Here is a 25,324-nt window from a genome sequence, read left to right as displayed (position 1 = left end):
AGATACTTTTCTTTGTCTACTTTCCATCTATCCTCTCTTCCTTCCTCTCTTTCTTTATCCCTTTCTTCCTCCCTCTCTTTCTCCTTAGTGTTCCTCTGGAGAAGCTCGCCTCAAAATACTTCCGCAAGGGGAAACTGCTTGCAGTCTGTCAGGCGAATGAGATGGCAGACCCCCCCAGTACCGCCACCTGTTGATAATGGTTGTTGTGGGTTAATAATAAAAAGGTACAGTCATGATTTAAGAGTTGAAAGTGATAGGAAAGAGAGAGGCCAGCTTGGTCACTAGGAATCACAGAAACACACCAATCCATGAACGTATAAACATATCACATCTGTGTTAGGTTTTCTTGTATACGCTAATTTCTGTCCATTAACACACTAGTGGTGAGAGATCCATTTTGAGCTCGGTTTGGTTTCGTTTAGATTATTAAAATCCAACTGAGATTTTTTATTTATAATTTTTTATTATAATTTTAAACTAATTGCATTATGAAATAATTATATTAAGTGATTTGTGTAGTTGGTTGTGCCCATTACTGCAATGCCTATCACACTTAACCACCATGTATTGACATCAGTTAAATATTTCAGATTTGTATAGTATTTTTTTATTATTTCATTAGTTTGTGATCATCTCATCTCTATTCATAATAGCAGCCAGACATTACCTAGCCAGACAACCATGTAATCTCTCTGCTCCACTCATCTATTTAGCAAGGCTAGTAGTAAGTTGGCTAGTGGTGGCTAGAAAGTAACTAGCTCTGCTACATGAAAGCTATCTGACTATTTTTTTTTTACTAATTCAGTTAATCAAAATACAAAACCTTGTGTTTCACTCTCACTTGTATATTCACAAACACCTGGAATGCAGCAGGGTGTATTTTAGTGTGTTTGGATTACTTACATTGTGAACATGTCTTCATCTTGTCTCTCACTCATTTCTGTTATGTCATTCTGCCATTCCCATTCTCTATCACTCTACTTTCTGTCTTACTCCCAACCCCTAATATTTCTCTGCCTCTGTCCTTGTGTTCCAGGACCAGGACTAACATTGTTGTATCTATGCAAACAACATTCTTCAACTCACTTCTAATTGCCTACTCTATCCAGACATGACACACACTTCAAACACACTGACTGTACTTCTACTCATGTTTGAGCACCTGAGCCTTCATTTGTTTTTCAAAAGTTTTAGTGTTGAGTTTAAAAAACAACAACCAAGCAAATTGTGACTGTTTTGTTTCTGTGAAGAAGGTGACAGTCTTACTGTTGGGATTGAAAACTGAATAAGCAAATTTCCATCTATTCAGCAGGTGCTGGAGCTGAAGAAAAAGTGTTCTGTAATCACACCCCCAAGCGCTGGTAGACTTTGATGGGGATGACCAGAGGCAATTACCAATAATGTAGCACTACTACCTAGCAGTTGCTAATGATGCCAAGTAGTTAAGACAGAAAGTTTGTTCACAGCCCGAAACCAGTAGCTTGAATCCAACAGCCACTGCATTCTCCTACCTTGCCAGTGATCTGTAATACTATCTGTTGAAACAGTTCCCATTTTCAATAATGTAAATGTTAAATTTAAGTGGATCTGCAGCCAAGAATAGTGTAATATACAGTGGGGAGAACAAGTATTTGATACACTGCCGATTTTGCAGGTTTTCCTACTTACAAAGCCTGTAGAGGTCTGTAATTTTTATCAAAGGTACACTTTAACTGTGAGAGACGGAATCTGAAACAAAAATCCAGAAAATCACATTGTATGATTTTTAAATAATTAATTTGCATTTTATTGCATGACATTAGTATTTGATAACCGACCAACCAGTAAGAATTCCGTCTCTCACAGACTTGTTAGTTTTTCTTTAAGAAGCCCTCCTGTTCTTCACTCATTACCTGTATTAACTGCACCTGTTTGAACTTGTTACCTGTATAAAAGACCTGTCCACACACTCAATCAAACAGACTCCAACCGCTCCACAATGGCCAAGAGCTGTGTAAGGACATCAGAGATAAAATTGTAGACCTGCACAAGGCTGGGATGGGCTACAGGACAATAGGCAAGCAGCTTGGTGAGAAGGCAGCAACTGTTGGCGCAATTATTAGAAAATTGAATAAGTTCAAGATGACGCTCAATCTCCCTCGGTCTGGGGCTCCATGCAAGATCTCACCTCGTGGGGCATCAATGATCATGAGGAAGGTGAGGGATCAGCCCAGAACTACACAGCAGGACCTAGTCAATGACCTGGAGAGAGCTGGGACCACAGTCTCAAAGAAAACCTTTAGTAACACACTACGCCGTCATGGATTAAAATCCTGCAGCGCATGCAAGGTCCCCCTGCTCAAGCCAGCGCATGTCCAGGCCCATCTGAAGTTTGCCAATGACCATCTGGATGATCCAGAGTAGGAATGGGAGAAGGTCATGTGGTCTGATAAGACATAAATAGAGCTTTTTGGTCTAAACTCCACTCGCCGTGTTGGGAGGAAGAAGAAGGATGAGTACAACCCCAAAAACACCATCCCAACCGTGAAGCATGGAGGTGGAAACATCATTCTTTGGGGATGCTTTTCTGCAAAGGGGACAGGACGACTGCACCGTATTGAGGGGAGGATGGATGGTGCCATGTATCGCCAGATCTTGACCTTCCCTCAGTAAGAGCATTGAAGATGGGGCAACTAAGGAGTGGCAACACAGCCAGGGAGTACAACAGGGAGTACAGGAGGGGACAGAGTACACAGCCCTGGGGGGCTCTGTGGCTTAGGGTCAGTGCAGAGGAGGTGAGGTTGCCCATTCTCACCACCGGGGGTCTGTCTGTAAGGAAGTCCAGAAGCCAATTGCAAAGGGAAGTGTTGAGTCCCAGGGTCCTGAGCTTAGGAACAAGCTTAGCGGGCACAATGGTGTTGAATGCTAAGTTGTAGTCCACAAACAGCATCCTCACGTATGTGTTGCCTTTTTCCAGGTGGGAGAAGGCAGTGTGTCGTCAAAGCAATGGCATCGTCTGTAGATCTATTGGGTCGTTATGCAAATTGAAAGGGGTCCCAGGTGTCAGGAAGAGCAGATCTGGGTTCTGACCAGCCGCTCAAAGCACTTCATGATGATAGAGTTCAGAGCTACAGGGCGATAGTCATTCAGGCAGGTGATGGAAGGTTTCTTTGGTACAGGGACAATGGTGGTTTGTTTGAAGCAGGTGGGGACTACAGACAAAGTCAGGGAGAGGTTGAATATAGAAGTGAAAACCTCCACTAGCTGGTCGGTGTACCCCCTGAGGACACGGCCTGGAATGCCATCTGGCCCTGGTGACTCTAAACGGTTCTCTTAAGGGTAAAAGCTCTTGTATGCTCATGGTTGCCAATACACCATGAGCATACAATCCAGTTATCAAAATGAGTGTGAAATAATATATGTATTTGTTATTTAAGTTGTGCTGTATCCGTTCTCATAACAGAGCATGGCGGATCAGTTCTCATAACAGAGCATGACACAGCTTGTTAAGACACTCTTGAAGGTGCAAGGGAAATATTAGGAGAGGACCCATGGTGGCACGCCAAACTTCTTTATTTGCATTCAGGAGTTGAGTCCTGTTGGTCCCTCTCGACGACATTAATGGTGTTGATGGTTCATGACAAGTCCACGGCAGCATATGAGGAACTTAAAACTGCTGACTCTCTACTGCAGTCCTGTTGATGTGGATTAGGGCATGTTCCCTCCTCTGCTTCCTAAAGTCAACAATCATCTCCTTTGTTTTGCTGACATTGACGGGTGAGTTTCATCCAAAGTGACAATACAAAGAAGCTGTACATTCAGTGTGTATGCCTGTCTGTACACACGTCTGTGCATGCGTGTGATTCAACTAATGTCTAGTACTTATGAACTGTTTGAATGTCCTAAACAAAACTCATTGCACATTCTTAAAAAAATATTATGAGACTTAATTTATAGGTCTTGGAGACACAGTTGTCTAGAGGAAACATTATGACAACTTTCCTTTTGCAGTAGAGCAGTAATTATTTTGATGTGATAGGCTAGCATTGGACAACACAAATCTAATGATACTAGGGCACAGATGCAAATGTTGTAATGCAATTTCTCAGAAATGTATGCAGTGACAAACATTGATTGTCATTTAATCTTCCTAATAAAGTGAAAATGTACTATGATGTAGTAAAAAAGGTACAGTTTATTCAGAAGATTATAAGAGGTTTTTGTGAAATGAGAGGTTTTTGTGACTCAACTTGCATTTTAAACAGAGGGCAGAGCTTGCATTTGAAAAAGGCTGAATGCAGAGGACCAGGGTCAGTGCCTTTTTACTGATCCTGAACTCTAACCTTAACCCTTATCTAACCCTAACCTTATCTCTTAAGCGTTGGACATTTATTACATTAATTTCTTCCTTCAGAGCAGATCTTACATACATCCATGTTACCAATCATTCTTTCCTCTACCCCACATACACCTCCCAGAGCAACTGGCTATTCAATCAACTACTGGATTTAAAAATGGCACAGAGATGTGTCCAATGAGTTTGAGTCAAAACAACTCACTTAGCCTTTGTAGCGTCAAGCATCGACTGTGCCTTCAAAACAGTTCCTCAGAAGGACCCGATGACAACAATGCATGTTCCTTCTCTCCAGGCTGAGTTTGACCTGAGGTAACCCACTCCCCTTATTATTTTAACAAGGAGTACAAGGAGGAATGCAAGCAAAGCAAATACACTCTAAACATCTCAGTTACACTCCACTTCTGGCAGTGGTAACAGGATGTGTGGCGCAAGTCTCCACTCAGCACTCCAATGGAAAGCACTCTGTTGAGATGAGAGTATACTTGGCTGAAAACCTTTTTGGTAGGGTTTGAACTGGACTTCAATTATTTCCATTAATAAATGTTTAAGTCACACTAAGAATATGTAGCACTGTAGCTTTTGCTTACAGGTTGTGAAGTGTTGTAGGTATTTTCTCTTGTGTTTTTGTGAAGGTGTATTTTCTGTCATGTGTATCTAGTGTGCAGTTATCTTCAGCAGGTCTGAATCCTCCAGCTACCTCTGGCTGTAGAGCTCTGTTTGTGTTTGTGTGTGTCTGTGTATCTGAGTCCCCCAGGTACTCCTGGCTGTGGACCTATTGTATTGTTGTCCAGGATGTCCTTCGGCTTTAGGTCTTGGTGGCCACAGATAGCGTTGCCATGGCAACCATGGGTGGAGCCTCACTCCTGCCTCTAGTCATATGGAGAGAAAAGGAGAGAGAAGTGAGAGTTTTTTCCTCACCTTCTAAATGACCACCTCACAGACAAACACCACCGTCTAAAACCGTAGCTTTTTTTCAAGGTTTGACACCACACTGTATCAAATTCATAATGAATTCCAGTGATTATATTCTACGAAGTAGAATGATGCTGTCAAAAATGGTATTTTCTGATTGATATTTCAAAATATATTGTTCAATTTTACAATTTTACAGATTAATGTTATTTTATTTGATATAATGTAAGACCATCAGAACAGAGGTCATCTATTTTATTGTATTCATTATTTACAGTTCAACTTGAATATTGTTGGCACTGAATCTGTAATGATACTTGCATACAGTAAGAAACCTATGGTTGACAGTAAGCGCTTGAGAATCTGTGAAAGTTTCCATTGATAAGACTGTCACCATTCAAATACAATGGCCGATACTTAGAAGTCTAGGTAAGACTTCTAACTTAGAATTATTAGATTATTTTGGACTTATTATTAATTCTTCTGAATCAACACTCCTCTTATTTTCTTTCATTATGGAAAACAATTTTCTATTATTTCTACAGTATCATGTGTTTTTTATGGTATCTTTTCAAAGTGACTGTCTTTAGGCTAATCCAGTGTTCTCAGATCAGTTACCTTGATGAACTGTTCAGAAGCAGCTACCCATAGCAAATCAATGGCCAAAGCAGGACAATGGTCATTTATGTAATGACCATCCAGAAAACAGCAGAGTAAGCACTGAGTAATGAGCAAATGGAATGACACTCTCTCTCTCTTTCTCTCTCTGTCTCTCTTAAATATGCACTGTACTATCATAGGCACAACCAATTCTGATAATATTTTACATATTTCATTTGTTACACAAACAAATTGCTAAAATATAACACACAGAACGTATATTTATATTTAAAAAGTGAATACAATTGCAGGTCATAATGTCAAACAACATTGGTAACCGGTATTGATTAATTGGAAGATATATTTTCAGACTCTTGCTATAATGGATTGTGATGCATCGAAACATATCAATGTAAAAGCATCCTGTTACTTTAACATAAGATAGAATATCAGAGTTTTAGCCATCCCCAAAAAGATGAAACCAGTTAAAACTTGCAGCATTTGACCAATACATCAAAATCTAACACACTGTAATCAAGGATTGTGACTAAAATGGTTACAATTTGGAACCTTGCCTTATAAGGACAATAGCAGCTATATATATACACGCACACACACAATGGATTTAGGTTTTTTCTCCAGACTATGTAAGCCAGTGCTGTTCTTTCCATCAGCAGTATATGGCTCTGTGTGTGGGAAAGATGGAAAGAGAGAGGGAGAGATGGAGACAGAGAAAATGGAGAGGAGATTAAGATCATCTTTTCATTTGCCCTGCTCCGCTCTGAAATGACCATCCCAGGTGTGAGAAAGACTGGGAGGGAGGCACTGTTGGGGGTGGTTGAGGTGGTCTGTGGGATATGGAATGTTGAGGCATCTACACCCTCTCTCCTCAAATACCAAGACAGGAACCAGTCTAGAAATAGGCCAATCCTACACCCCCACCCATAAAGAAAGGAAATTGAAGCGGATGGGTGAGTGAAAGGGTGTGTGTGTCTGTCTGTTGTTCTGAGAGAGATATTGATAGTGTTTTTGTGTGCGTCAGAGGTTTTGTATGAGTGTGTGTGTCTGAGAGTGTTTATTTGAGAATCAGAGGTTTTGTACAGTGGATATAAAAAGTCTACACACCCCTGTTAAAATGCCAAGTCCTTGTGATGTAAAAGTATTAGACAAAGATAAATCATGTCAGAACGTTTCCCACCTTTAATGTGACCTATTATGTGAACAATTCAATTGAAATCTCTGAGGGGGAAAAATAAAACAATAAAAACTCACAATAACCTGGTTGCGTAAGTGTGCACACCCTTAAACTAATACTTTGTTGAAAAACCTTTTGATTTTATTACAGCACTCAGGCTTTTTGGGTAGGAGTCTATTAGCATGGAATATCTTGAAGTGGCAATATTTGCCCACTCTTCTTTGCAAAAGTGCTCCAAAGCTGTCAGATTGCGAAGACATCTCTTGTGCACAGCCCTCTTCAGATCACCCTACAGATGTTCAATTGGATTCAGGTCTGGGCTATGGCTGGGCCATTCCAAAACACGAATCTTCTTCTGGTGAAGCCATGCTTTTGTGGATTTAGATGTGTGCTTTGGGTTGTTGTCATGCTGAAAGGTGAACTTCCTCTTCATCTTCAGCGTTCTAATGGACGCCTGAAGGTTTTGTGCCAAAATTGCCTGGTATTTGGAACTGTTCATAATTCCCTCAACCCTGACTAAGGCCTGTGTTCCAGTTGAAGAAATACAGCCCCAAAGCATGATGCTGCCACCACCATGCTTCACTATGGGTATAGTGTTCTTTGGTTTATGTGCAGTGTTGTTTCTGCGCCAAACATACCTTTTGGAGTTAAGTTCAACCTTGGTTTCATCAGACTGTAACACATTTTCCCACATGCTTTTGGGAGACTTGATGTTTGTTTATGCAAACTTCAACCAGGCTTGGATGTTTTTCTTTGTAAGAAAAGGCTGCAGTCTTGCCACCCTACCCCATAGCCCATTTATATGAAGAATACGGGAGATTGTTGTCACATGTAGCACACAGCCAGTACTTTCCAGACATTCCTGCAGTTCCTTTTATGTTGCAGTAAGCCTCTTGGAAGCCTCCCTGACCAGTTTTCTTCTTGTCTTTTCATCAATTTTGGAGGGACGTCCAGTTCTTGGTAATGTCTCTGTTGTGCCATACTTTCTCCACTTGATGAAGACTGTCTTCACTGTGTTCCATGGTCTATCTAATGCTTTGGAAATTATTTTGTACCCTTCTCCTGACTGATATCTTTCAAAAATGTGATTCCTCTGATGCTTCGGAAGCTCTCTGCAGACCATGGCTTTTGCTCTGAGATGCAACTAAGAAAATGACAGGAAAATCCTATTAGAACAGCTGAACTTTTTGTGATTAATCAGAGTCACTTTAAATGATGGCAGGTGTTTAATGACTTCTATTTAACATGAGTTTGAATGTGATTGGTAAATTCTGAACACAGCCACTTCCACAGTTATAAGAGGGTGTGCACACATACAACCAGGTTATTGTAAGGTTTTTATTTTTTGTTTTTCCCCTTTGAAGATTTATTTTGTTTTCAATTGAATTGATCACATTATAGGTCACAAGTGTAAAATGTTCTGACATGATTTATATTTGTCTCATTCTTTTACATCACAAAAACTTGGCATTTTCACAGGGGTGTGTAGACTTTTGATATCCACTGCATGTGTGTTTGTCTCTATGTGCGTGTCTGTGAGTCCATGCGTTTCTGTTTTACTGTTTTGCTGTGGTTATATCTTAGCAGTTCAGACTGTATGTCCAACTGAGGCCTCCATCCAATCCTGCACCTAATATCCCACCACTAACCTCCTCCTCCCTCTATCTCCACTTCTAACTCCCTGATGGCTATCAGCGCAATGCTGACTGAGCCAATTGGCTGGCGTGGAGGGATAAGGGCCAGTGAGACACAGCAAAACAGGACGACTAGTGGATCAATAGAAGGTGACAGGCCTCAGAAGAAATCCCTGACCTTTAGGAACCCAAACTGACCCAATATTCATATCGACACACACACTTATGCATACATGCAAAGGCCCAATCATGAGCGAAAGGGTGCATTAGGAAACAAATGCACATTAACGCACACAGTGATTCTATGAGCGTTCGTGTGATCCTTAACCCGGCTATTCCAGTCCCTTTATTGAGCAACTGAAACTATTTTCATTAGAATTTAATCTATTCCAGTGCAAAGCCAGTGGTATTGTGTCAGGGTGAAATGAATTAGTCTATGATCTGTTAAATTTAATAAGCAATCGTTCATTGCTAATCACCTGCTTGTTTACAAAGGTCAATTTTTTTATTCAGGGTAATTGGGGTATAGTCTGCACGGACGTGTGTAGTAAATAAAACATTGATATTTTTGAAGTTCAAAACACAGGGAACATTTAGTAACTTGGACATGAACAATGGGTTCTCTGGCACCTAGAACAGGTGTAAAAATACACATTGGACCTAAACTATTCATTTTTTCTGGAAATAGAATAGAATGATATTGCTTAAACCAAAAAAGCACAAGTGTTTTTCTCTCCTCTGCGTTCTTGTTTTATCTGCTTATATTTTCAGGAGAGGAGTGCACATACAAACACACAGTCCTCTTTTCTCTCTCTTTTTCTCTATCCTTTTTCTATCTCTCTCTCGCTCTCAAACAGACGGGCCTACTCGGCCCCGCCAATGCTTTGTTCCCATGTCGAGCGCCCAGAGCAATCTTGTGCATCTGTGTCACAGAGACTGGACCTGCTGCCATGGGCCAGTGGGGGGAAACACATGGGAATGGGATAGAACAGAGAGGGGGAGATGGAGAGGAAGGGAAGTGTGTGTGTGTGTGTGTGTGTGAGTGTGCCCGCACAAGTGTGTGTAAGAGCTAGAGAAAGAAAGCAAGAGATCAAAATCAAATGAAAATATCTAATTAACTCCAATTGAAAAATAACTAGCAGTCCAAAAAAAATAATTAATGCTGTTTTTGACACTTCCATTTTGTTTAAATATATAAGATTGGCTTGATGGGCACTTCTTACGTAGCATACGGTCAAGCCCCTCCCACAACAGCTCAATAGGGTTGAGATCTGGTGACTGTGCTGGCCACTCCATTATAGATAGAGTACCAGCTGACTGTTTCTTCCCTAATCGTTCTTGTGTAGTTTGGAGCTGTACTTTGTGTCATTGCCTTGTTGTAGGAGGAAATTGGCTTCAATAAAGCGTCTTCCACAGGATATGGCATGGAGTTGCAAAATGGAGTGATGGCCTTCCTTCTTCAAGATCCCTTTTACCCTGTACAAATCTCCCACTTTACCACCACCAAAGCACCCCCAGACCATCACATCGCCTGCATCATGCTTGACAGATGGCATTAAGCCAGCATCTTTTAATTTGGCTCACAAATGTTCTTCATTGTGATCCAAACACTTCAAACTTAGATTTGTCTGTCATAACACTTTTTTTCTTCCTCTGTCCAGTGTCTGCGGACTTTTTCCCATCTTAATCCTTTCTTTTGGCTAGGTTGAGATACGTATTTTTCTTTGCAACTCTGCCTAGAAGACCAGCATCCCAAAGTTCACTTCACTGTTGATTTTGAGATAGGTGTTTTGTGGGTTCTATTTAATGAAGCTGCCAGTTGAGGACTTGTGAGGCATCTCTTTCTCAAACTGGACACTAATGTATTTGTCCTCTTGCTGAGTTGTGCACCGGGCCCTCCCATTCCTCTTTCTTTTCTGGTTACAGCCAGTTTGCGCTGTTCTGTGAAAGAAGAAGTACACAGTGTTGTATGTGATCTTGAGTTTCTTGGCAATTTCTTACATGGAATAGCCTTCATTCCTCAGAACAAGAAAAGACTGACGGATTTCAGAAGAAAGTTGCCTGTTTCTGGCCATTTTGAGCCTGTAATTAAACCCACAATTGCTCATGTGGGCCAGTTTTATTGCTTCTTTCGTTCAACTTCAATCAAAGTTCAAGTTTAATCAGCACAACAGTTTTCAGCTGTGCTAACATAATTGCAACAGTTTTCTAATGATCAATTAGATAATTTAAGAATTTGTTATAAGCCTTTTAAAATTATGAACTTGGATTAGCAAACACAATGTGCCATTGGAACACAGGACTGATGGTTGATGATAATAGGCCTCTTGTACGCCTATGTAGATATTCCTACAATACTACTTTACTACTATAATCATTTACAGCATTAATGTCTGCACTGTATTTCTGATCAATTTGATATTATTTTAAATAGAGAAACATTTCTAAGTGACCCCAAACTTTTGAACAGTAGTGTATATTTTCTTCAACAAAAATGCATGTCTGTTTACTTATATATTTTTATCCACAATAATATACAGTTGTGCTCACAAGTTTGCATACGCTGGCAGAAATTGTGAAATTTTGGCATTGATTTAGAAAATATGACTGATCATGCAAAGAAACAAAAAACATTTAAGGATAGTGATCATATGAAGCCATTCAATATCACTTAGTTATTTGTCTCCTTTTTAAATCATTATGATAACAGAAATCACCCAAATGGCCCTGATCAAATGGCTGAACTCTCGAACTGCATTGTTCAAGTCAAAGGTATGCTTTGGTGTTCCTCAAGGCTCGGTTCTGGGCCCATTATTGTTCTCACTATATATGCTGCCTCTGGGCGATGTAATCCGAAATCACAATGTAAATTTTCACTGTTGTGCTGCTGACACACAGTTATATAGCATGGAGAAGCCCCTAAATTAGCTACTTTGGAAGCATGCGTTTCAGATATTAGGAAGTGCCCTTAAACTCAAGGAAAACAGAAATGCTCTTGTTAGGACCCAAAAAACAAAGAGCATTGTTAGCAGATTTCACTGTGAACCTCGACGGCTGCATGGTCGTATCCCAAAAAACTGTAAAAAACCTTGGCGTTACCCTTGGCCCTGACCTCTCCTTTGATGAACATATAAAATATGTCTCAAGAGTTGTTTATTTTCATCTTCGAAACATTGCAAAAATTAGAAACTTTCTATCAAAAACTGATGCAGAAAAATGCTTTCGCTACTTCTAGACTAGACTGTTTGAACACATTACTCCTGTCCTAGCGTCCTTACACTGGCTGTCTGTTAGGGTTAGGGCTGATAAGGTTTTACTCTTAACCTATAAATCAATACATGGACTTGCTCCTACTTACCTTGCTGAAATGATCCAGCCATACATACCTACACGTAACCTACGATCGCAAGATGCAGGTCTTTTAATTGTACCTCGAATTTCTAAACAAATAGCTGGCGGCAGGGCCTTTTCTCATAGAGCTCCACTACTGTGGAATGATCTGCCAATTAAGGTTAGAAATGCAAACTCAGTGCAAACTTTCAGGTGTCTACTAATGACTCATCTCGTCAGCATGGTCTATGATTAAGTGCATTCTGGCCCAGGGGTATGAAGGTGAACGGAAAGGCTTAGTACTGTCCACCCTTGCTGTCTTGCCAGGTGGGCTCTCATCACCACTGGGGTGCCCTCTCTCCAATGCCATTCAGGGGCAGAGTCAGTGGCTTGTTTTCTCTTCGTTGCGCCTGTTGTGCAATTGGGGTGAACTCTGCTGGCAATACTCTGTACTGATTTCAGGGTGGTTGCAGTTGGTTGATGTCCCTTTGGAACTTTCAAGTGTCTACTAAAAACTCATCTCTACAGCATGGTTTATAATTAGGTGTGGCCTGGCCCGGGGCCGTGAAGGTGACCAGTAGGCTTGATACTGTCCACCCTTGCCGTCTTGCCAGGTGGGCTCTCGTCGCCACTGGGATGCCCTCCCTCCAATGCATTTCGGGGGAAGAGTCACTGGCTTGTTGTTGACTCTTTGTTGCGCACTTGTGCAATTGGGCTGTACGCTGCTGGCTCATTCAGGAGGGTTGCGGTTGGTGGGTGTCCCTTTGGTTGATTTCCTGCCTGTTGGGCCCTGTCCGGGGCCTCCCCCGGGTAGGGCCACAGTGTTGCCGGACCCCCCCATCTCAGTTCCAAGGTGTTACGCTGCTATATTATTGTGCTGGGGGATATGAGGAATGCACTTTTTTTATGAGGAATGCACCAGTTTTAAATTTTAGGAGGAGATGAGGTCCTGGTCCACAGCTGCGGATTACCTGGTTTGGGGGGCCCGTTGCTGTCCCTGTCCTTGTCCACCTGGTCATACTTCTGACCTAGTCTAAAATCAAATAGCCTCTGGATTTAGCCCAGAGAAATTAATTAATTACTCCAATTGGACTCTTAATATCTCACCTGGCACAGCCAGAAGAGGACTGGTCACCCCTCTAAGCCTGGGTCCTTTCTAGGTTTCTTCCTAAAATTCGGCCTTCTTAGGGAGTTTTTCCTAGCCACTGAAATTCAACACTACTGTAGTTTGCTCCTTGGGGTTTAAGACCAGGTGTCTCTGTAAAGCACTTAGTGACAACTGCTGTTGTAAAAAGGGCTTTATATATTTGATTGATTGATTGATCAAAAGTTTACATACCCTTGAATGTTTGGCCTTGTTACAGACACACAAGGAGACAAACACAGGTGAAAATGACAATTAAAGGTGAATTTCCCACACCTCTGGCTTTTTAAATTGCAATTAGTGTCTGTGCATAAATAATCAATTAGTTTGTTAGCACTCATGTGGATGTACTGAGCAGGCTAGATACTGAGCCATGGGGAGCAGAAAAGAACTGTCACAAGACCTGCGTAACAAGGTAATGGAACTTTACAAAGATGGAAAAGGATATAAAAAGATATCCAAAAAGATATTGCAAATGCTAGTCAGTAGTGTTCAATCACTTATTAAGAAGTGGAAAATTCAGGGATCTTGATACCAAGCCAAGGTCAGGTAGACCAAGAAAGATTTCAGCCAAAACTGACATAAGAATTCTTCAGGATACAAAGAAAAAAACCTCAGGAGAAATACAGGCTGCTCTGGAAAAAGACAGTGTGGTGGTTTCAAGGAGCACAATATGACAAAAATTGTCTAGTTGCCAGAAAGAAGCCTTTACTGTGCTAATTCTACAAAAAAGCTTGGCTAAAATATCCCAAACAACACCTTGACATGCCTCACACACTGTAATTTGGAGTGACGAGACCAAAATAGAGCTTCATGGTCACAACCATAAGCGCTATGTTTGGACATGGGTCAGCAAGGCATATAGTGAACAGAATACCATCCCCACTGTGAAGCAGGGTGGTGGCTCACTGGTGTTTTGGGGGTGTGTGAGCTCTAAAGGCACGGGAATCTTGTGAAAATGTATGGCAAGATGAATGCAGCATGTATTCAGAAAATAATTTGCATTCTTCTGCACGAAAGCTGTACATGGGACACTCTTGGACTTGACCCTAACAACAATGACCCTAAGCAAGTCCAAGTTGACCCTCCAGTGGTTACAGCAGAAATATTTGAAGGTTCTGGAGTGGCCACTGGAGATATGGACATTTTCACTTAGGGGTGTACTAACTTTTGTTGCCAGCGGTTTAGACATTAATGGTTGTGTGATGAGTTATTTTGAAGGAACAGCCTATTTACACTGTTATACAAGCTGTACACTCACTACTTTACATTGTAGCAAAGTGTCATTTCTTCATTGTTGTAACATGAAAAGATATAATCTAATATTTACAAAAATGTGAAGGGGTGTACTCCTGTGAGATACTGTAGTCTCCCAATTTAAGGTACCGAACCATTTTGATAGATTAATTATGTACAGTTAAGTTGTCATGTTTAATACTTGATTGCATATACCCAGACACTGGTTATCGTTCCTTGAAGTCTGTACTGCAGCCATTATCAGTTACTGCTTTTTTTGGGGCCTTTTTGCCTTCAGTCTCGTCTTCACAATGTGAAAGAAATGCTCAATTGGATTCAGATCGAGTTATTGACTTGGCTAGTCAAGAGCGTTTCACTTTATGAGCCTGAAAAACCCCTTGGTAGCTATGGCAATTTGTTTGTGGTCATTGGCTTGCTCCATGATAGAGTGCCATTCAATGGGTTTAGAGGCATTTGGTTGTATTTAAGCAGAGAAGTTGTTTCTGTACACTTTAGCATCCATTCAGCAGTCACATCAATGAAGACAGGGGAGCCAGTTTCAGTGGCATCTTCATGTTTCACAGATGAGGTAGAATACTTTGTACTATAGGCCATTTCTTTATCCCTCCATACTTTCCTCTTTTCATCTCTCTGGTACAGGTGAATCTCAAACACTGTGTTCCAGAACTAGACAGGCTGTTTTCTGTAATTCTTTAGCAAACTGTAACCTAGCCATTCAACACAATCTCATGCAAAAAGTTTATAAATCTATCGAAAATCAAAATGTGCAAAAAATGACAGACGTCAGATTAAAATCTCAGGTTTAGAAGAAACAAAGCTAAAGTTAAATTAGATGCTAAACCGTAGGTTTTAATGTAATAACACTAACCCTAATCTTAACCCTAACCTTAGCCATAAAACCCCTGCCTAACTTTCAGTTTACTTAATGTTTTCATGTGTTTTTATCCACAAAATGTATCAGTTGTGACCAATTCAATGAACAAGGGGCATTGTAGTTCATAGGTCTCTGAAACAGAGCTTTTATGGCCCCACTGTCATTTTCATAAGAAATGTGCTGTAATTTCTACATGACTCATCCAATGTAGGTGAAAAGAACCGGAAATTAAAGCAAAAATATTTTCCTAATTAGCCCAAAAACAATTGTGTCATTGTCCAATTTGATTTGTGGAGAAAATACCCCTATTAGTAAAATTAAGGAATGAACAATACAATGAAAATTGGCATGGCTGCACTGGAATGTCTTTAAGTTCAAGTTATGTTTAGGGTTAGGCATTCAAAAATGCTTGGCAAATCTTTAAACAATGTTCAAGGTTGGTCCAATGGTCTGAGCCGTTATCATTCACCACTGTATCGAACTAATCAATCATAAATTGTTTAAAAAATATATATTTTAAAGAATAAGTTTGTCTCTACAAGGATTTGATCTCACAACCTTTCTAGGCAAAGTCAGCATCCTAATAGCCCATCCACAATCCAATGCCCTAGAAAACTGCCAGTTTATTTAAATTTAATAAGGCTAATCATTGTCCTAGTGGCTGCTTCATAGATCATATACTACACACGTTCACCATCAAGAGAAATGTCTTATGTTGACCTTAAGCTGAGAAGAGGCCACCCAAAACCACAGTATAAGATAAATATCATCCTAGATTGAGGTGTATGTTAGACATGCATTCAGGTGGGTAAAATGTAGGTACATTCATTTTTTTTAATTTATTTTTTATTTATTGTTATAGCTGTTGAGCTGACTGTCAATACAATCCAGAAACATTATACAATCTTAATGAAAAAATTATTCTACATCTAATAGGGTTGAAAACCAATGCCATAGATGCTTACCTCTTCCTGGACAAAAATACTGTGAGATAATTTTGTTTTAAAAAGAGAGAGAGAATGAGAGAGGGAGAGGACCAACAGGATGAGGGAGGGTGACAGAGGTTTGAAAAAGGGGACAAACAGTAGAGCTGTTAGCTTGTGGGTGGTTGAAAAAGCAAAGCAGATAAGAATGAAGGGAGAGGGGTACAGTGGAGCCCAGTGGATTGAAGCCAAAGCCCAGCCAAGCTCAAAGCACCAAGAAGCATGCCAACAGACCCTCCACCACCATAGCCAAAGGGGGTTTAGAGGTTTCAGCGACTAATATGCCATATATTAAACTTCTGCTATTAATTCCACTGTGTAAAATAAAAGTTTGAGTAGCTTGATTATTCTATTTATCCATGGTTAGTGGAAAATTAAAGCCTGCTGATATTTTCAATGAAAACCCACAACTTGTCCAACTTGAACTTCATTACAAATATTTGTTTGTATATATATATATATATATATATATATATATATATAAAGATTGATTCATATGTGTTAAAATAGACACATACTGTCTTTGACACAATGACAGCTAGTTTAAAAACAAATGTTTTAATGATCTGAGAATGTATCAGTAGCACAGCCAGTCCATTTCAGAAGCAGGAGTCTTATGTGGTGATGTAATGAGAGTAGAGAAACAGAGCGGGAGAGAAAGAGAGAGGGAGAGAGAGGTGGCTTCTTAGCTCTTATTGTATATCTTTTCGTTAATTTCTATGCAAGAATTCACTTCCCATTTCTCTACCCTCCAAAAAAATAAGGAATCGATTCGACTTGAGCAGTATATTAAAATATACCTATATTGCTATATTGCTTGTTCGTTTTGGGATATCTGTTGGCAAACAACAATGGTTTCAGAAAAACAGTAATCCTCAACAAAATCCTGATATGCAACTTTTCACAGTTATCGGACACAGTGATATATAATGGCTCTATAATGGCTTAATCTAATCTCCATATTAACTAGCTCCCTGTGGATGATCATATTCCAGGAGTACCCTACATCAAGATCACCAAAAATGGCTGTCAAAAAGCTCTCTCTCAATTAACACAGTGACAGAACTCAACTCTACAAACTCCTGTAAATTGTTTCTCCACATAGTCCTACTTTGTGGAAACAGTATTTGTGTTCACATTTAGTGTGTGTGTGCACAGCATGGAACTGCAAATATGTTTATGAATTCTGTCATTTCTCAGACCTGGATGTACTCAGATGGACACCATTGTAGTTACAATGTTGTTGTTTTTTTCTGGTACTCTGTGAATGGCCTCAGAATTTCCATTTCATAAGGCATATTTTCCTTGGCAGGCATGGCAGGCAAAGTCTTTTGGATGCTTCTGGGAGATTTTTGGACCAGACTCAAGAGAGCAGAGTGCTACTACCTCATAGTGCCCTGCATCAGTTTTTTCTCCCCCTTCCATTTCAGGAGCACACTGGAGATTGTTATTGATTCTATCAATTCAATTGTCAGGAGCCAAAAAATAACATTTACAATAAAAACAACAGTCTGAATTCACAATAAAAATAGTTGGTATGGAGCACCAGATACTGACTACCACACTATTTTCAATGTATTATATCACTATGGTTGCCATGGTGCCTATGGCAGTCTTAGAAGTTTACTCCTGCAAATGCATAATTCATTGTTTTTAATAGTGTTTCCTATGTGCAATTGAACACTGAAATCTAGTTATTCTTTACCAACAAGATCAAATATAGACAACATCAGTTAAATAAAATGAAGTCTAATGTGCAGATGCCCAATGAAAGCTGTGTAATATGGCCTCTGGAGTTGGATGAAAAAGACTACTGGCCAGGAGTGGACATCTGTACCCAGAGACCATTACAGACTTGATGCAGCTATGCAGCTCGAATTTCATCTACAGCACCCTTAATTATCAACTTGGAGCTACATAATGCTACTTAATGACCACAGTAGACATGGAGGTTGACAGCATATGCTTAACTGAAACCTCCACTCAGCTCTGAAGGCACTGTGAAGCCCACCCCTGACCCCGATATTGCATTGTAAAACCACTCTACTCCATGGTCATCTTTTTTATCAACCTCCCATAGCCTTTTTACACATGACATTTAAAAAAAAAAAAATGTTTTAAGAGATTTCAATATTCACATTGACTTTCTATATCACTCTGTCTCTGTCACTCTGTTACACTGCTGCTGAGTTTGAGACATCACTGACTCCACCCCATCAACAACATGCAGGTCTATAAACTCGGTGTGTTTCCACAAAATAGTTGACCTGGACTTAACATTCCTTCCACCTCTAACAAATGTCCAAGTGTTACAGATATATGTGGAAGTGGAAAACATTGACTAAGCCAACCTTTCAGAACATCATCTTGTACCTGTCTCTTTCTCGTGGAGAGGTGTTTTATTATCAATTCCTGCGCATGAAAACATGAGACGTCACTTTTGCTTGCTCAGCTCCCTGCTTTACTCCAGAATTGAAATCCACCAAACACATCCTGGCACGCTTTTCTGAAACTCCAGTCTTTCCAGCATACTTTGATGCACAGAAAATGGCACAGTTAAAATTTTACTCCAACCACGTCAATCTTTGAGACATGGAAGAGCAGTGTAACATATTCGTAATTTATTTATTTAAACAAAAGTTAGCTACACCATATTTTATTGCCAGCTTTAATCAGTATCTCCAATGACAGTGTCTGATGTAGTCTTTCTCCTGAACCTCCTTGACTTGAGTGCAGTGTTTCACCCTGTTAATAACGCCAACCTCGTAAGACATCTAACTCTCAGAGTGGATTGACTTAGTATTGCTAGATATAACAAGAGCTGGAACATCCAAATTACCTGGGGTTTCTCAGAAGGATCTGTTTGTGGATCTTGATTTTGCCGCAACCTCAGCCACATGAAACAACCTCAAATACATCCAAAACTGCCAACATCCTGACGAGAGTGCAGAAATACCATCACATCATCATTCTGGCAACTCTGTACTGGCTCCCTGTCTCATTCTGTGAATAATTCCAAACAGTGCTGCTGACATTCCAGTGTAATTATGGCTCTACTACTCAATACCTCAAAGAACTGAACTCCCTCCATAACCCCTAGGTAAAGTGATTGCCTTCTGCTCCTGGCCTCTAGGAACAAGCCACATTCTTTGATGGATCTGGCTTCTGCAATGCCCCCCTGGACCACTTGAAGACACCACAGACCCTGGGGTCATTTAAAGTAGAATGGGCTTGAATACCTTTTTCTGTAGGAAGTCTTTTTTGCTGTGATCCTTGTTTCCCATGTCCCTTGCAGTGTCTGCTGTGTAAGTCCTGTTGTCTCATGTCCATATAAATGATATGTGTATATTATGTCTATTGTCTTTTTGTTTAGTTGTATTTGTATTAATCTGTTATTGTTTTTTTTTTATTTAATGCACTTTGAGATTATTAATTATAATTTAATTATAAAGTGCATTAAAAATATAATAATGTATTATTATCACTATTAGCCGGTTCCATTTGTGGAAATAACTGTACACTGAGAATCTCTAAAAGACTTCAAACTCTGGTTGTGAATAAACTCAACATCTACTTTACCTTAAAACACCAAAATCCATGCCTTTGTCACAGAGCACAAATCTCTTTCACGGACAGAAAAAATGATGTACATGTTTACTTTAACAAGAAATAACTTAAGACTGTGAGAACATTCTTCTAACACAAGACCCAAGCTCTCTCTTATTGCAACCTGGGTCAAAATAACATAGCAAACCTGAATTTGCATCCACCAATTACTTTACTGTATAATTCTTTCATCCTAAAATGACATATCACATTTTTCATGACATTTCAATTTATATGATGTATTATGAATTCTGATTTGTACAAACCCGATTCCAAAAAAGTTGGGACACTGTACAAATTGTGAGTAAAAAAGGAATGGAATAATTTACAAATCTCATAAACTTATATTTAATTCACAATAGAATATAGATAACATAACGAATGTTGAAAGTGAGACATGAGACAAGTGAGACAAATGTGCTACTTATTTTGTGAATTGGCAATAAAATAATTGGGTATAAAAAGAGCCTCTCAGAGTGGCAGTGTCTCTCAGAATCAAGATGGGCAGATGATCACCAATTCCCCCAATGCTGCGGCGAAAAATAGTGGAGCAATATCAGAAAGGAGTTTCTCAGAGAAAAATTGCAAAGAGTTTGAAGTTATCATCATCTACAGTGCATAATATCATCCAAAGATTCAGAGAATTTGGAACAATCTCTGTGCGTAAGGGTCAAGGCCGGAAAACCATACTGGATGCCCGTGATCTTTGGGCCCTCAGACGGCACTGCATCACATACAGGAATGATACTGTAATGGAAATCACAACATGGGCTCAGGGAATACTTCCAGAAAACATTGTCGGTGAACACAATCCACAATCCGTTGCCGGCTAAAACTCTATAGGTCAAAAAAGATGCCGTATCTAAACAGGATCCAGAAGCGCAGGCGTTTTCTCTGGGCCAAGGAACATTTAAAATGGACTGTGGCAAAGTGGAAAATTGTTCTGTGGTCAGATAAATAAAAATTTGAAGTTCATTTTGGAAAACGCCATATCATCCGAACTAAAGAGGACAAGGACAACCCAAGTTGTTATCAGCACTCAGTTCAGAAGCCTGCATCTCTGATGGTATGGGGTTGCATGAGTGCGTGTGGCATGGGCAGCCTACACATCTGGAAAGGCACCATCAATGCTGACAGTTATATCCAAGTTCTAGAACAACATATGCTCCCATCCAGACGTCGTCTCTTTCAGGGAAGACCTTGCATTTTCCAACATGACAATGCCAGACCACATACTGCATCAATTACAATGTCATGGCTGCATAGAAGAAGGATCCGGGTACTGAAATGGCCAGTCTGCAGTCCAGATCACCCATAGAAAACATTTGGCGCATCATAAAGAGGAAGGTGCGCCTGTATTAGACAAGAATGGGACAACATTCCTATTCATAAACTTGAGCAACTTGTCTCCTCAGTCCCCAGACGTTTGCAGTCTGTTATAAAAAGAAGAGGGGATGGCACACAGTGGTAAACATGGCCCTGTCCCAACTTTTTTGAGATGTGTTGATGCCATGAAATTTTAAATCAACTTATTTTTCCCTTAAAGTGATACATTTTCTCAGTTTAAACATTTGATATGTCATCTATGTTGTATTCTGAATAAAATATTGAAATTTGAAACTTCCACATCATTGCATTCTGTTTTTATTCACAATTGTACAGTGTCCCAACTTTTTTAGAATCGGGTTTGTAAAATGTTGCATGCATATGCAATATGTGGGAACAATTCCAAGTTGTGCCATGTTATGACTGTAAAGCACAAGCTTTTGGTAGCTGGACGTTCATGTTACAATTGTGCTCAAAAGTTTGCATACCCTTGGAGAATTGGTAATATATGTATCCTTTGTAAAGAAAACTTGAGTGAGCAGGCAAAACACATGTCTTTTATTTCTTATGGGATTCACGTTCAAATGTAGGTTATAACAGAATGGCACAATTATAAAACAAAACATGGCAAAACAAATTAACTGACCCCTGTTCCAAATTTTGCATACCCTTAGTTCTTAATATTGTGTATTGCCCCCTTTAGCATCAATAACAGCGTGCAATCTTTTGTAATACTTGTCTATGAGGCCCCGAATTCTTGCAGGTGGTATAGTTGCCCATTCTTCTTGGCAAAATGCCTCCAAGTCATGCAAAGTCTTGCATGAACCGCAGGTTTGAGATCACCCCAGAGTGACTCGATTATATTAAGGTCAGGAGACAGTGATGGCCACTCCAGAAACTTTCTGCTGTAGCCACTGGAGGGTCAAATTGGCCTTGTCCCAGAGCGTCCAATGCGCAGCTTTCATGCAGAAGAATGCAAATTGTCTGCCAGTATTTTCTGATAACATGCTGCATTCATCTTACCATACATTTTCACAAGATTCCCCGTGCCTTTAGAGCTCACACACCCCCAAAACATCAGTGAGCCACCACCACGCATCACAGTGGGGATGGTATTCTGTTCAATATAAGCCTTGTTGACCCCTCTCCAAACAGTATTTATGGTTGTGACCATGAAGCTCTATTTTGGTCTCTTCACTCCAAATTACAGTGTGCCAGAAGCTGTGAGGCGTTTCAAGGTGTTGTTGGGCATATTCTAACCAGGCTTTTTTGTGGCATTGGCACAGTAAAGGCTTTCTGGCAACTTAACCATGCAGTTAATTTTTATTCAAGTATCGTTGTATTGTGCTCCTTGAAACATCTACACCGTCTTTTTCCAGAGCAGCCAGTATTTCTCCTGAGGTTACGTGTGGGTTTTACTTTGTATCCAGAACAATTCTTCTGTCAGTTTTGGCTGAAATCTTTCTAGGTCTACCTGACTTTGGCCTGGTATCAAGAGAACCCTGAACTTTTTAATAAGTAATTTACTAACATACTAATTTACTATGTATACACAGATACTAATTGCAATTTAAAAAGTCACAGATATTTGTCACCTTCTGTGTGTAACAAGGCCAAAAGTTTAGTTTGTAAACTTTTGATCAGGGCCATTTGGGTGATTTCTGTTATCATTCTGATTTAAAAAGGAGCCAAACAACTATGTGATAATAAATGGCATCATATGATCACAATCCTTAAATAAAAGAGGTCATATTTTAAAAATCACTGCCAAAATTGTACAATTTCTGACAGGGTATGCAAACATTTGAGCACAACTGTACGCTCACCTAACCACCCTGCCAAACCAACTTCCTTTCATGTTTGGTTTAAAACCTTCTGTTAAATGAAAGGTTAGGGGCACAAATCCACATTTAAAATGTGACTTCTAGACTTTTTGGCCAGGTAGTTTAACATACTGTATTTTCACTGCATTACTTATCTAGCCTCCCCCACCAAAGGAGCATCACAACAAAGATGCATCAAAACATACATTTCTAAACCACAGTGTTAGAAACACTCGTCAAGTTGACCTCCCCTTTTGGTGTATGAGAAAGCCTTCACCAATAACTAACAACACAGCACTTAGGTAGAGCAGACAATCGGACCAAGGAGGGGCATAAAGGTCAGCGCTGAGAGGAACAAACATAAACATACATTACAGCCCAACCCTACATTCCAGTATCCATCATTCTAAAGTTGCCATTACATTACACATACTTGCATTATACTAGCAATGAGCATGAATTCAAAGTAGTGTACTGGAATGGACGTTGGAATGTAACTGCAGACTGCTCTGCCTAAATGAAGCAAGGTTGTGAAGGTTACATATTGAATGGTATAATATGTAACAATATACAACAGACACCACATACAGTAATGCAATAACTATTGGGAGCAGAAATAGTCTCTTAATTTCAAACCTATTTGATGAAACGTAATAAAAGATTTTAAAACACAATATTGGAGGTATAAAGCCTTAAAATTTCCCAGATTGCTATCACTGTAAATCAGAAGTTCTCCACCGACTGGTCTGGTCAAATAAAGTTGAGATTTAAAAAGAGAACGAAATGCACCACATCAAAGATGAAAAACTTAATTTGATCATGATGATGACAGGCTAGACAGGTCAGGTTAGATTGCACACATACATTAACACCCCAAGGCAGGGTCTACATTTTTAGAGTGATAATATCTACACTACCATTCAAAGGTTGGGGGTCACATAGAAATGTCCTTGTTTTTGAAAGAAAAGGTAAAGTTTTTGTCCAATAACACCAAATTGATCAGAAATACAGTGTAGATATTGTTAATGTGGTAAATGACTATTGTAGCTGGAAACAGCTGATTTTCAATGGAATATCTACATAGGCGTACAGAGGCCTATTATCAGCAACCATCACTCCTGTGTTCTAATTGCACATTGTGTTTATCATTTTAAAAGACTAATTGATCATTATAAAACCCTTTTGTGATTATGTTAGCGCTGCTGAAAACTGTTGTGCTGATTAAAGAAGCAATGAACTTTAGATTAGTTGAATATCTGAAGCACCAGTGTTTGTGGGTTTGATTACAGGCTGTAGATTTTACTTTGAAAATTAACAATGTCTACACTGTATTTCTGATCATTTTGATGTAATTATAATGGACAAGGAATTTGCTTTTCTTTCAAAAATTGTATCTGTTACCCTCAACTGAACTCATCATTCCTAGTTTTATTATGCTAGTGGGGATTTTTTTGTGCCAACCAGGTTTGTAAAACATGAACACCTGCACACACACACACACACACGCACACAAACACACACTTCAGGACGGAAGTCCCTACATCCCAGTGGATTGCCCTTGGGTCTAGTCTATTTCTGCAAGGGGGATCCTGTGTCAGTCATGCTACCATGATGAGGTTGATGAGGTCGCCGGATGCAGCTCAAGTCCACTGTGTGCAAATGGACAAAAACACACACACAAAGGCATGAACACACAGCCACTCACACACACCAACACACCTCTAATCAGAAGTCCAAGCCGAGGGTCTGCTGTTGAAATTCTAATCCAAGTATGGCAATGTTGTCATTAGTGTGTCTCTGCACATTGTCTAGCTGGTTTTAGACGCTGACTGCCTTTTGATTACTACTCACTCCACAAACAACATGTCTTCTCAGCCAGTCATTCACTGCATGCGAGATATCCATGCATGAAAAAACTATTTATGTTCAAAGTAAAATAAAATAAGTAACAAGCAAAAGTTATCTTCTACCTTAAAAGGTCATACTGTACAGTAACAGGGCTGCTTATAGACAATGCATCTAACCATCTCTGTCTCACATGTCTCGTCAAACTGTGGGAAATAAAGAACTCCTCTTCAGCTTTGAGGTAACACAGTCAGACTGAAAGTAGGAGTCAACTGGGTTCTGTCCTCTGTGTGTTTGTGTCTGTGTGTGTGTGTGTATATATTTGTGTGGGGGTTTTTGTTTTTAGAGCGTGAATGCGCATGCGGATTTTCTGTCATGTCTGAATGTTTGCGTTAGAGGTTTTACCCACTTCTTGTAAAGTCTGTCTTCCTTGCACACCCCCCTCCACCCGCTTTGGTT

The 25,324-nt window shown here is 39.8% G+C and overlaps 1 protein-coding gene across 7 annotated transcripts in view; it reads right to left on the bottom strand.

The window, feature by feature from the left end:
• Positions 1–25,324, bottom strand: part of klf12b (Kruppel-like factor 12b) — a 113,897-nt gene that overhangs the window by 79,292 nt on the left and 9,281 nt on the right. For 2 of the 7 annotated variants that reach the window (XM_034286706.1, XM_034286707.1), the window contains exon 1: positions 4,924–5,021. The exons of 1 other annotated variant lie outside the window; for it this stretch is intronic. In XM_034286706.1, coding sequence (XP_034142597.1) covers positions 4,924–4,984 — 61 coding nt within the window. In that variant the 5' untranslated portion in view covers positions 4,985–5,021. 4 more of the 7 variants (XM_034286708.1, XM_029125846.2, XM_029125848.2 and 1 more) reach the window with 4 other exon arrangements.

The sequence above is a fragment of the Esox lucius genome, chromosome 16, assembly GCF_011004845.1.
Source record: "Esox lucius isolate fEsoLuc1 chromosome 16, fEsoLuc1.pri, whole genome shotgun sequence".
NCBI lineage: Eukaryota > Metazoa > Chordata > Actinopteri > Esociformes > Esocidae > Esox > Esox lucius.
This window is presented reverse-complemented; position numbering and strand designations above follow the sequence as displayed.